General features: G+C 41.5%; 1 protein-coding gene across 3 annotated transcripts in view; it reads right to left on the bottom strand.

Moving 5' to 3' along the window:
* The window catches only part of LPCAT2 (lysophosphatidylcholine acyltransferase 2), a 116,030-nt gene that overhangs the window by 56,553 nt on the left and 46,088 nt on the right, over window positions 1–13,389 (bottom strand). For 2 of the 3 annotated variants that reach the window (XM_029608574.1, XM_029608573.1), the window contains exons 7-8: window positions 8,577–8,611; window positions 1,124–1,178 (exon numbers count right to left, since the gene is read on the bottom strand). The exons of the other annotated variant lie outside the window; for it this stretch is intronic. In XM_029608574.1, coding sequence (XP_029464434.1) covers window positions 1,124–1,178; window positions 8,577–8,611 — 90 coding nt within the window. The remainder of the gene's footprint in view (window positions 1–1,123; window positions 1,179–8,576; window positions 8,612–13,389) is intronic. 3 annotated transcript variants of the gene reach the window in all.

Below are 13,389 nucleotides of genomic sequence, written 5' to 3'. Positions count from 1 at the left end.
TTAATGTATTTATAAATGACCTGGAAAAGGGAACAAAGAGAGGCAATCATGATAAACTTATTCTGCATTTTTAAATCACAAACAAACAGATTGTGGGAAAACTGCAGGAGGACCTTGTGAGACTAGAAGACTGAGCATCCAAATGGCAGATGAAATCTAATGTACATGCAGAAAGGTAACCCACACTGTAGTTACACAATGTTAACTCCTATTTTGGTAGCTATCACCCAGGTGTCATTGTGGACAATATTTTGACATCTTTAGCTCAATGTACAGCAGCAGTCAAAAAATAAGCAGAATATTAGAAATTATTAGGGAAGGAATGGAGAACAAAACAGAGAATGTCATCATACATCTGAACTGCCAAATGCGGAGACTGCACCTAAACTGTATAGAATTAAGGTCACCAAATAGCAGAACTGGAAAAGGTTTAGAGAAGTGCGATCACAATGATAAAGGGGATGGAACAGCTCCCCTGAGGAAAGGCTAAATAGGTCAGGACTGTTCACCTTGCAGAAGAGACAACTAAGAGATGATATGATAGAGGTCTATAAAATCATGAGTGGAATAGAATGGGTAAATGTGAACCTGTTATTTACATTTTCAAATACAAAAACAGAAGTTAGCGAGTAGCACATTTAAAACTCAGAAAAGTTTTCATTCAAAGTACAATTGCCAAAGGATGTGGTAGAGGCAGTTAGCGTAGCTGGGTTTATAATAGATTTGACAAGTTCCTGGAGTAGTCCCTAAATTTATTAACCAGGTAGACTTGGGGAAAGTTACTCCTTATCTCTAGGCGTTAATAGCATGGAATCTGTTTGGGATTCTGACAGGTACTTGTGACCTGGATTGGAAACAGGATGCTGGGCTTGATGGACCCTCAGTCTAACCAAGTATAACAATTCCAAAATCAAAGAGTCCTTTGAAGTGGTGGAAGGTCAAATGAAATCTAAGCTTTTCTACACCAGCTACAGAAAAACCACTCCATGTAGGTACCATGCAATTACAATGTCCTCTTGTAGTGCAAAGTCATCCTGCTTGTAGAGGGAAAGCACATTTAACAGATAGTAAAATGTTTTGGCAGGGAGGTGTTCATGGTATTTTTCTTTTGCCTTTAACTTACCTCTACTTCCACCTTTGTAAACAGCTGGCATACAGTCATCAGAAAAATCTGGCAACTGGAGAAAAATGAATATTAATAAGGCAAATATGATTTACTTTTTATTTAACACATCTGCTCTCCTGAAAACTTATTTTGGTGAGAAAACCTCATATGACCTGCATGTTCACATTATCCCTGTAAGGTGAAACATTTTTTAAACTTTTAAAACAGAAAACACATACATCATGTGATAAAACTGGTTAACAGCCTTCCAAAGAGTGCTATTTAAAAATGTATTACTCAAGTACCCCACCGTTCATGACGAATTACATAAAAACATTTGTGATTAAAAGAAATACAAACATAAAACAATCACAATGATCAAATCATTGATCACCAGGGAAGAAAGCAAGTTTAAATGGAAACAGAGAAATGACGGCAGAAGACGACCAAACGGCCTATCCAGTCTGCCCAGCAGCTTGCATAGTTAATTCATCCAGTTGTCTATGGAAAGCCCCATTTACAGCAAGCAAACAATTTCTCAGTTGACAAGCAAGGCTGAATTAGCCATAACACATAGGGAGTCCTAAGCCAAAGGATGCAGCGGAGCACTTACTGAAAAAAAACATGGAGAGTGGACTACTGGGTGAACAGGCTGTGAAAAACGTCTTGTCCAAATTTACTGTCACTTCTAGATAGGTTGTCCAGATAGTAATGAGACGTGAAGTGGTGAACTGGTGACCCAGTTGCAGCTTTGCAAAATGTTCGATAGGCATGGCTTGGAGATGAGCCACTGAGGTAGCCCATGGCTCTCACCTGATGAGCCTTGATAAAGTCTGCTAGAAGGTGGTCAGCATGTGCTTAGCAACTGTTATTCCAAAGTCTGTTAGGATCATGAGAGAAAAAGTTGAAAAGCCTGGCGATGCACTTGCGTCCTCTGGAAATAAGTCAAGGCCCTTTTGCAGTCTGGTGAATGTAGGACCTTCTTCTGCTTAATTGCATAAGGTCTTGGGAAGAATGAAAACAGATACAATGCCTCGATTTAGATGGAAAGCCAAAATTACTTTTGGCAGAAAATCGGGGGTGAGTGTGAAGCACCACTTTGTTGTGAATAAAATTATGTAAAGTGAGTAATGCGACTGATGCCTGCTGCTCGCAGACTTCTAGTGGACATGATCATAACTAGGAACGTCAAGGAAACTGACTCTTAACCATTTGTAAGGTAGTTTTCTGAGTTGTGCCAATATCAAGTTGAGATCCCATGGCACAAGTGGTTTGTGCCAGAGAATCTCATATGCCATAAAACCTTTTATGAACTTTGATACTAAAGGATGTATGAATATCGATTTGCCATCCATTTGAACATTGTAAGCCACAAGAGCGCATAGGTGTACTTTGACCAATGATGTACTAAGACCCGAAGGTAATAGAAGAAGTATTGGAGCAACTTCCTATGCATGCAGGCAAATGAGTCCAGGGAACTTGCTTGATACCAATATGAAAAACTATTCCATTTGAATCTGTTAGCTCTTCTGGTTGAAGACTTCCTGAAAGAGGTTACAATACCTTTCACTTTCTTGGATGAGAGTAATGAAATTAGCAAGCACTCAACATTCATGCCATTAATTTGAGAGAGAAAAGGTTTGGATGGCATAGATGACCCTCTAGTTAGAGTCAGATTGGACTCTAGAGGGACTGCCTGACTGGTTTCCTTTGCCAGATCCTCCCGGACTGATTGACAGCCAGTGGAAGTACAAGAGCCACACAGAAGCAATGAGTGTCAAATGCACCCGATCCTTGAGCACTTTCCACACTATCCTAGTTACTAGCGGAAGAAGCAGAAAAGCACATGCTAGATCTGCATTCCATTCAAGCAGAAAAGCATCTGAATTTGCTTTGAAGAATGAAACATTTTTCACTTTCTTGATGTCTATGGATATGAACAAATTGAACAGGAGACTCCCAGAGACTGAATAATCTGTCTGCTACTGCTTGATCCAGAGAACATTTGATGATGAAACACTGTAAGGTGATCCACCACTGTGTAGGAGATCCTGGGAACACAGGATGCTTGCAGAATGGCTCTGTGGCTGCAGGCCTATTGCCCAAATCTCAGTGATTCCTGGCAAAGGACCCATGACCTCTTTGCCTCCTTGCATATTTATGTAGAACAGGACTACTTTATTGTCAGTTTGGATTAGAATTCTCCTTCCCTGAAAGAAAAGTAAAAATGCTCTTAATGCATATCTGATTGCTTGTAACTCCAGAAGACTGATCTGAATCAGACATGCTGCTAGCAATCAAATCTTTTGGGTTTGTAGCAGACCTGTGTGCGTTTTATTAGGAACTGGGAAACATTTTGAGGAAGAGGAAGCCTATTCCAAAAGGATGTGCTCCATCTTACCCAGCGTGAAAGCAGGCTGGTGGAGCTAACCTTCAAAATGGAGAGAGCAGATATTAAACTAGAAGATGGGGGAAAAGCTGTCACTCAGCAGCACATGATTGAAAGGGCGGTATCTTCAAAGGATACTAAACGAGGAGTTAGGGCATCCCGATAGAGGTTCCAATAAAAGCAATAGAAGCCCATGTACCTATAAGTAAATAAGCTCCTGAGTTAAAACAATTCCATTGTTAATACCAACAAAAAACATACTTTCTACTGTCCGCCAATTAATGTATTTGATGAGTTTTATATGCCGTTATTCGGTAGAGCCATAACGGTTTACAGAGTGAACATTTTTTCTTAGCAGTTTTGAAACATTATAACAATGTGAGCATTTACAGAAATAAACATATCAAGTCCAGTAGGTAATATAAGGTTGGATGAGGAGGGTAAGCATGTTTAGTTGGAGATTATAGCTGAGAGTTCATTTGAGAGTTGGTATGGTCAGATGAATGAGGGTCCATGTAAAATTAGCGAAAGTGTTTTTAGGTCTTTTTTGAAAGTTTTTATGTTGTGCTGGGTTCTCAGGTCTTCAGGTAGTGTGTTTAAAAGTTTGGGGGAGGCGATGGAGAAGGCTCTCTCTTGTTGTTGCCAGATGTACATCTTTGATGAAGGGGATGTTTAAGTAACTTGAGTTATTGGAGCGCAAGTTTCTTGAGAGGTTTTGAGAAGTTATGTTAAGCGTGTTTAGACCTTGATGATCATTGTTTAGAATTTTGTGAATGATGGTCATTGATTTGTAGGCAATACGTGCAGTAATAGGGAGCCAGTGAATGTAAAATGTGACAAAGAGAGAGAAGGTATAGCACTGAATGAAGAAGTAGATATAATTTCCATCTCAGAAACCTGGTACAAGGAGGATAACCAAGAGAGGACACTGCTCTACCAGGATACAAATTATAATCGCAATGATCAGGTGAATCAACCTGGGGTGGTGGTGGCGCTTCATGTTAGTGATGGCACCTGGACCATCTGCTCCATGTACCAGTCATTTGTTACATTTAGAAACTTTACCTGTCTCACATGTTCTGCTGTTACATTAATCCAGTCAATACTGGGGTAATTCAAATCTCTTGGGAAAACACCTTGTATCAAACTCTTATTTTTTAGTATCGTTACTGTCATACATACTAAGAATCCTTACTATTTTTTCATTTTTCTATTATTTTCTTGGACCTTCATAACACCCCGTGCTTTGCAAGTTTATAACTTTCACTTGTCTATTCACCGCTGCAGGTCATTTTTAATCAGCGGTCCACTAGTCCTTAAAATCAAGAAAATGTTTACTTTTTGTGTTAATATTTTTCTTTTTCCTTTTTTTTGCTTGATGCTTTTAACTTTAACGTAAAAAGTGGTACTTCCCTTTGTCCTGGACACTGGTCTTTTCAAGAAAAGGGATGTACTATCGAAGTTGCCATGCTGCCAGTCAAAAAAAAAAAAAGCAATGAGGACAGATGTCTGTAGTTAGCTAGGATCTGAGGTTTTAGAGGCCACTTTTTTTTTTCGATAGTACTGGTTTAATAGAGGTGCAAAGACACACTAGTAAGCTGCCAGATGATATATTATTAACTATTATGTTAGCATCTCTCTCAAGACAGGTGTTAAAGAAAAGCTGGTAGAGATTAGAGGTCATTACCTATTTTACTTCAGTTGTCAAAACCACTGAAAACTGGTCCCGCTAGGGCTCTCGTAAGCTTTAGGTACATCAAAATTCATATCATTGTTGACCCTTTCTTGAGAATAACCTGCCAGTTTATCAGGAGGGATGGAAATCGTATTTGATGTCGTAGAACAACTACAAGGAAGGGGAGTAAAACAGTTTGAAACAGCTTGTGACGTCTACTTAAGACTCAAATGAATCCTGCCTGCAAAGTAGTTTTTTTAGCTTCATTAACAGCTAGCCTATAGCCCTCAAGCAGACATTCATAAATGTTCAGATCATGCAGCAATTGTGATTTATGGCAATGGCATTCCTTTCCACATAGTTCCTGTGTGACTTCCCTCACTCTCCAAGAGCACCATGGAGCTATGTGTGGGTGATGAAGTATTGTCCTCTTCAACAGGGCCAGAGCCTAACTAGATATCAACACAATCAAAGTCATCATAATTAAGAGAAAACAATTTATTAGGCAGCCAGCAGGATTGCAGCAGTTCTAATTCAATGTTTCTTCTTTTTATCTATAGACAATATATCAAATACTAAACCTGTGTATATGTAGTATTTTATCAATTTTTATTTTAACAATATCAAAAATAGTTTATAAAAAATATTTGTAATATGACATCATACACAATATACCGTATTTTTCGCTCCATAAGACGCACTTTTTTGTCCACAAAAGTGGGGGGAAAATGTTTGTGCATCTTATGGAGCGAATATAAAAAAAAACAAAACTACAACCAATGTTTTTTTTTGTCCCCATTCCCCATCCCAACCTAACCCTTTAAATTTAACTACAACCCCCCCCCCCCCAAGACTTGCGAAAAGTACCTGGTGGTCCAGCGGGGGTCCGGAGCAATCTCCTGCACTCGGGCCGTCGGCTGCCAGTATTCAAAATGGCGCCGATAGCCTTTGCCCTTACTATGTTACTATATTATCATCCCCACAACGGACACCTTACACAAGACCATGGCCTACTGGAATAAATGCCTCTCATCCATCAACGAGCTGTTAAGCAGCCTCAACCTGGTTCTGAACACCAACAAAACAGAAATCCTGATAATAGCACCGGAAAAACATACCTCACAGACCTCAAGCAATTCTCCAGACACCTCAGGATACACCACCTCACCACAAGTCAGAGATCTGGGTGTGATATTAGATGACAGATTCAACCTCAATAAATTCGTCAACACCACCAAAGAATGCTTCTTTAAATTACAAGTCTCTACGCTACAGAGACTTCCGCACAGTACTCCAAGCCATCATTCTCCCGAAACTAGACTATTGCAATTCACTTCTGCTAGGACTTCCTGCCTGCTCTACAAAACCCCTCCAGATGGTGCTGAATGCCACAGCAAGAATTCTCACCAACACCAAAAAAAGAGACCACATCACCCCGATCCTCCAGCACCTTCACTGGCTCCCCATTAAATACAGGATACAGTTCAAAAGCAGTATGATGATGCATAAGGCCCTTCATAACATATCCCCACTCAACTTAACCTTCAAGCTGCAACTACATACTTCGGACAAGCCGACTAGAAGTGCATACCAAAACAGAATGATTACTCAGCCCGCAAAATCCTCACTGAGAAGACGCGCTATATCAACCGCGGGCCCGTCCCTCTGGAATTCCTTACCACCAGACCTCCGCCTGGAGCCGTGCCATACCACTTTTAAGGCGAAATTAAAGACTTGGCTCTTCCTGCAAGCATTCCCAGAGAGCTAAGAACAAACTGATATAACAACCCATAACAATCCTGGTCCTTTGGTTCTAATGTATTATTCTCTACACTATTTAGCTAAGATTTATATTGCCTTACTTATATGTTTAAAGTTGTAACTAGTTAGTTTCGCTTATGCTTATTAGATCAAGTTTCTGATTTGTTCCATGGGCAATGGACGGCCAGTGCCATCTTGTGCTCCTACCATGTGACAGGGGCCGACCAATGGCACCGGTAGTCCCTGTAACATAGTAAGGGCAAAGGCTATCGACGCCATTATGAATACTGGCAGCCGACGGCCCGAGTGCAGGAGATTGCTCCGGACTCCCACTGGACCACCAGGGTCTTTTGGCAAGTCTTGGGAGGAGGGGGGGGAGGGGTTTGTAGTTAATTAAATTTAAAGGGTTGGGATGGGGACAAAAAACATTTTATGACCTACCCTAATTTGCTCCATAAGATGCCCGGGAACAGTGCCAGTTTAGCACACCAATTTTTTTTTTTTTTTTTAATTTTCCTGCTGAATCCTATGTGCATCTTTTGAAGCGAAAAATATGTTATAATTCCTATAAATCATCTGCTCTCCACAGGGGGCTCCACAGGTGTTATAGTGCAAAATGGATTCAGTTGAATTCTACTTTATAGAAAAAGTCCTGTCTGATAAATGAGAGAAGCCATTTTAAAGGGGTATCAGTTACACTTAACTTGATTAAGCAGATTAAAAGGGAATGGTTGACAGGGTCGAAAGCTGCACACATGTCCAATAGGACTATGAGAAGAGTTGTGCTTTTATCCATACCCAGACTAATTTCATTAAGTACTGAGATCATAACTGTTCAGTGCTAAAGCCTTTATGAAATCCTGATTGTCTTGGGTGGAGAACAAATGTATTCTCTAAGAAAAGAGACAAATGGAGAATGCTAGGAAAGGCCCCTTGTTCCAGGCTAGAATAATGTTATCTAAATATGGCAGGAAATCAAGAACTGGGTTTTTAAGTAGAAATGGAGGAAAAGGATCCAATGACGAAGCAGAAGTCTTCATTTACTTCAGGATGTTAGATAATGCTGCTGCTGAGAGCCTCTATCCATGCCTTTCGGTCAGATGAAACTTCATGGAACTCCTGCTTGGATGGGAACTCAGGCAATCCCCAGGCTAGAGGCCTACCCAGACTGCAGGTCCCATGAGTCGCCAACAAAGGCACAAAAAGTAGACTAAATGAAGGAGAGGACAACACCAACAAGCTGCGGGAATAGCATTATTTATTAGGGAAAAAATAAGCCTCTGCCAGGCTGCACTGGGTACTAGATCCACCATGTGGCTGACCTGGGAGGCAGGGAGGTGACAACAGCTGCATGTACTCAGAGGAGAGTGCGGCAAGTTCCAGAATCTCTGAAATCAAAGCTCCGAGCTGGGCTCCATCAGATGATGCCATCCTGTTTGTGAAACTTACCACCATCATATACTCTGACTAGTGATCCAGATTTACAGTCACTTTTTTGTATACTGTAGACTAAGGATGTGCGTTACTAGAAGCTGCAACAAAGAGCCACAAACCCATCAATTGCACTTGTATCAGCATCAATGTTTTCATTTCTGTACGACATGACTGCATGCTCAATACAATTACCACCATAATATACAACTTACAATTTAGGGCCTTGCCACGTCCAGGTCACAGTATCCTAAATAAAATTGATATTTGGCATGTAAGTGTAAAGAAATACAGTTTATCTCATCAGGTTCATTGTAAAGCCCTGTTGGCTAATTATTGTTCTATGGAAACCGATGTGATGATTTCTTAACGAATGTCTGTATACAAAAACTTTCAAATAAATAAATAAATAAATATGTCTGTGGACAGAATACTGAGCTGTGAAACTTAACTAGATTTGAACTTCATGTATTCTCATTCTGTAATCATGGAGAAATCAATTATTTGTACAAGTAGCATGTTTAGCACAGCTTTTTGATACAAACCTTAGGTCTGAGACACTGTAGTTTGTGATTAATCTTCAACAGAGATGAGCAAAAATCAACAGCACTCAATGAATATTATAATTACATGATGTAAAATATTTGTTTAATCAAAGAGCCTGGAACCTAGTTTGCTTTAGTAATGCCGTGCAATTTTCACTGCATTCCAATTCCTAAAATCACATGTATTAAAATACAGTTCGAGATAGTGCATTAAGACTTTTATGATTCAAAACATTATTCCTTTTAATCTCTTTTATCAAACTTTATAGATGCCCACCCCTAGATGGCATATCCAGGTGAATCAAGTACCCCTTGTTGGACTCAAGAGCTGGAGGGGACATCTCCAAGTCTCACTTTCCGAGCTGCTCAATAACCACTAGGGATTGCCACAGTACTGGTAGTCATCTTCCCTTCCCCAGACACAAGCACGTCTCTGCTAGTTTTCTACAATCCTGTTGGGCCCTTCATATAGGAGACTAAAACACCAACCTCCTATGCTTCACCCTCTATGGCCAGCACCATCCTAAAATTACTTTATTAAGATTTATCAAGATATCCAAACAGTCAAGAATTTTATGACAAATCATATAACTTTTTACATCTTTCAATAAAGCAAGTTTCTTACCATAAATTGTGCTCTCCGTAAACAGCAGGATGAATTGACCAGGGCATGGTGTCAAAATCTGATAGCACCGAACAGACTCCTCTCTCTTAGCTCAGAGCTTTTCCTCTACCGAATATGTTCAGGAGTTTGGTGCATGGGCACTGCCTCATAAGCCCCTCAGCTGATTTTAGAGTAAAGTTTAGCTAAACAGCAACTCTCCAGGGAGGCAGATTAGAATTTAGTAGCAATATGAAGAGTCAAAAAATGTGTTTTGGTTCATTTATTGAAGTAAACTGCAACAGTGATTCATTTGGTTCATTTCAAATGAAAAAAATGTGTTCATTTTATTTGTTCATCTTTCTAGTCAACGGAGCTATTTTAGAGTCCCAAATTACTACTTTTATAATCATTTCTAATGAAACTGGTCGGTAGACATTATCAGAAGGATGAAGGAATACCAATGCAAGACTGTCAATGTGGCACCAAAAATGTCACGAAGAACCCAAAGACCCACAATGTAGGAGAACAGAACTAAGAGTGGCAAGATCTTTTCAAGGCACCTTCAGAAGAGCAAAGCGTCAGCGAGAGTGGCCAGAACACCAAGGCTCCAAAAGAGGGGTGAATAGCACCAACAGTGGCATGTACGAGAGGGGCAAAGCAGGACAAAGTACGGCATAATGAGGTATGTAACGATGGAGGGGAAAAAAGCACCAAGAGGCAGAAAATCTCCCAAGGCATTGAAGAGGGTCAAAGAATGGCAGCAAGAACCCAACACATCATGAAAGTCACAAAGCAGCCACCTAGAATAGCAAGAACAGGGGCAAAGGCCACAAACCAAATTAGTGGAAAGTTCTAGACATGGAGAAGGCAAAGGAAATCCCTAGAGGTGATCTGTCATTTCCATATGGCATCATCAGGTGATGAGTTGGCTGGTCATATTTGGACTGTCTTCACTGGAGGCCAAGATGCTACTGACTAGAGTCACCAAATGCTCTTTAGCCACTAACTGTAATAGCCTGAGATTCAGGAAAACCAGGGCAGAATCATTCTTCTAAATCAGTTTTAACCAGTGCTTGTAAATACTGTCTCAGAAGCAATAATCATGGAGGAACATGGCCCCAGTTCTAGGTGTTGCACTTCTGCGTCCCTTGCCTTTTGCTGTGGTGTAATCCATTGAAGGCTAAATACAGGATAAGACCAATAATTGTAAGAACAGTAAGAGAACAGAGTTTGAGTAAAATATCCGAGAGGGCACAAACTCATTAAAGATAATTGGGTGGGTAAGGCCTGTGTAAAGCATTGGATGGCCAGAGCCAGACCAAGAATCAAACTACTGTAGGTGAAGGAGATTTGGAGCTGTGACAGCAACTGTAGTACTGGAGATGAAAAACAAATGGTAGGAGCAGAGCACATCAGCAGGAAGAGTGGCTAAAAAGCCCTCCACAGTGTACCGTGAGGACTGAGGCAGGAGAGAGAATGGCATCAAAAGCCCATACTATAAAGAAAGGGCAAAGCAGTCTCTGACACACACACACACAGTGTAAGTGGGCACCCCCACACACACAGTGAGTGGGCACCCCGACTGACTCATCATCCACACACACACAGTGAGTGGGCACCCCGACTGACTCATCATCCACACACACACAGTGAGTGGGCACCCCGACTGACTCATTATCCACACACACACACAGTGAGTGGGCACCCCGACTGACTCATTATCCACACACACACACAGTGAGTGGGCACTCCGACTGACTCATTATCCACACACACACACAGTGAGTGGGCACTCCGACTGACTCATTATCCACACACACACACAGTGAGTGGGCACTCCGACTGACTCATTATCCACACACACACAGTGAGTGGGCACTCCGACTGACTCATTATCCACACACACACAGTGAGTGGGCACTCCGACTGACTCATTATCCACACACACACAGTGAGTGGGCACTCCGACTGACTCATTATCCACACACACACAGTGAGTGGGCACTCCGACTGACTCATTATCCACACACACACAGTGAGTGGGCACTCCGACTGACTCATTATCCACACACCAAAAAACCGTGCGAAACAAACAAGGCAGCCAGCACCCTGGCAAAGTTCTTCAAACCATCACTGTCTGCTAACCTCACTGCGCTATATCAGACAGGGACAAAAAAAATCCCTGGCACTGCTTCCAGCTCCACTGCTCCCCAGTGCACACAGAAAGCAGCAGCACTGCCTCTCTGCTTCTGACAGTGAGAGAGAGAGCACTGCAGCAGAGGAGATCAGGAAAAGCCCTTCACCGGTGACAAAGCTTACTCTTCAAAAGCTTTTTCCCAACTCTGAGAGCTTCGGCACAGAGATACTTCTCTGCCAACTGCTCTCCATCACTACTATCTTTCTTTCAATCTCAAGTCATCAGCTCCAGTCTGGTTTTTGCGTGCTACAAAAAAGTGGCCCTTGCAAAGTATCCAATGACCCATGTATGGTTAAAACCAAAGGCCTTTAACTTAGTCCTTATCCTCCTCGACCTACCTGCTGCTTCTGACATGATTGATCAGCACCTACTCTAATACTCTGTCCTGTCTCTGTTCTCTTCTTTCCTCTCCCATCACACTTTTAGTGTTTCCTCTAGAGGATTCGTCTGAGTCCTCTTCTCTCTGTATACTAATCCCCTTGCTATTCCAATTGCCTCTCATGGTTTTCAATAGCATCTTTATGCTGATAATTCCACACCAGAAGTTTATACGGAATCCAGCCCCAGATCCCAGTCTGCTTGTCCGATATCCCACTGCCACCTTAAACTCAACTTAGCCAAATTAGAGCTCTCTCTCCCCAAGCCCATTTCCCATCATCATTTTCCTCTCTGGATAACACTGCAAACTTCCCTCGGTCCTCAGCCTGTTACCTTGGAGTCCACTCTATTCTCTACATATACCCAAACACAGCTAAAACATGTTTTTTCTCTATATCACCAAAATCGATCCCTTGCTTTCAGAACACTACCAGAACCCTTAGCCACACTCTTATCATCTCAGACTATTGCAACCTGCTCCTTACCAGTCTCCCAGTAAGCATTTCGCTACACTACAATCTATCCAAACTTCAGCTGCATGACTTCTTTGACAAAATTGCTACCCCCATATAACCCTTGTTCTGAAGTTACCACATTGGCTCCTTATCCGATCTCACATACAGATCAACCTCCTCTTACCTACAAGAGCCTTCACCCTGCAATTTGTCACTACCTCTCATCTCTACATTCCTCTTTGCACACTCCACTCATCAGGCAAGTTACTTATCTATGCCCTTCTCTACTACCAATTCCCGACTCTGTGCTGCCCTCCTGGCTGCACCATATACCATGGAACTGAGGAAAAAAAAAAAAGTGTATTTATTTTTTTTTATTCTAGCCACTGGTGGCTAACACATGACCCAATATATGCTGCAATGTGCTTCTGCCTGAAAAAAAAGCTTCATGTCCAGCAGTTCCCAGCACCCCTGCAGCTGTTTGGATTTCCCCGGTCGGAGGCTGGAGACTGTCACATCACTTTTTTCAAGCAGCTTGTATGAAGCGCATCACACCCCATATTTAGCTGCATGTTATTATTTGCATTACCTCTCACCAAGGTTAGCATTTTTTTTTTGGTATGAGGCCTCTGTCTTGATATACCTTTTGTCGTCTGCCATTTATCTAATCACCTACTTAACTTAGTAATCATTTCTGCTATGGTCATAGTGGCACATCAAAAGTTCCAGCTTAATTATGTCCTCTTGGTGTGACCCCCAGAAAGTAATGTTAATTCTGTTTGTAAATGCTCTGCTTCTCAAAATATAAAAAGGGAATGAGACGCTCACTAAGTAACGCCTGCAGGAAAA

Source organism: Rhinatrema bivittatum, chromosome 7 (assembly GCF_901001135.1).
Source record: "Rhinatrema bivittatum chromosome 7, aRhiBiv1.1, whole genome shotgun sequence".
Taxonomy (NCBI): Eukaryota; Metazoa; Chordata; class Amphibia; order Gymnophiona; family Rhinatrematidae; genus Rhinatrema; species Rhinatrema bivittatum.
This window is presented reverse-complemented; position numbering and strand designations above follow the sequence as displayed.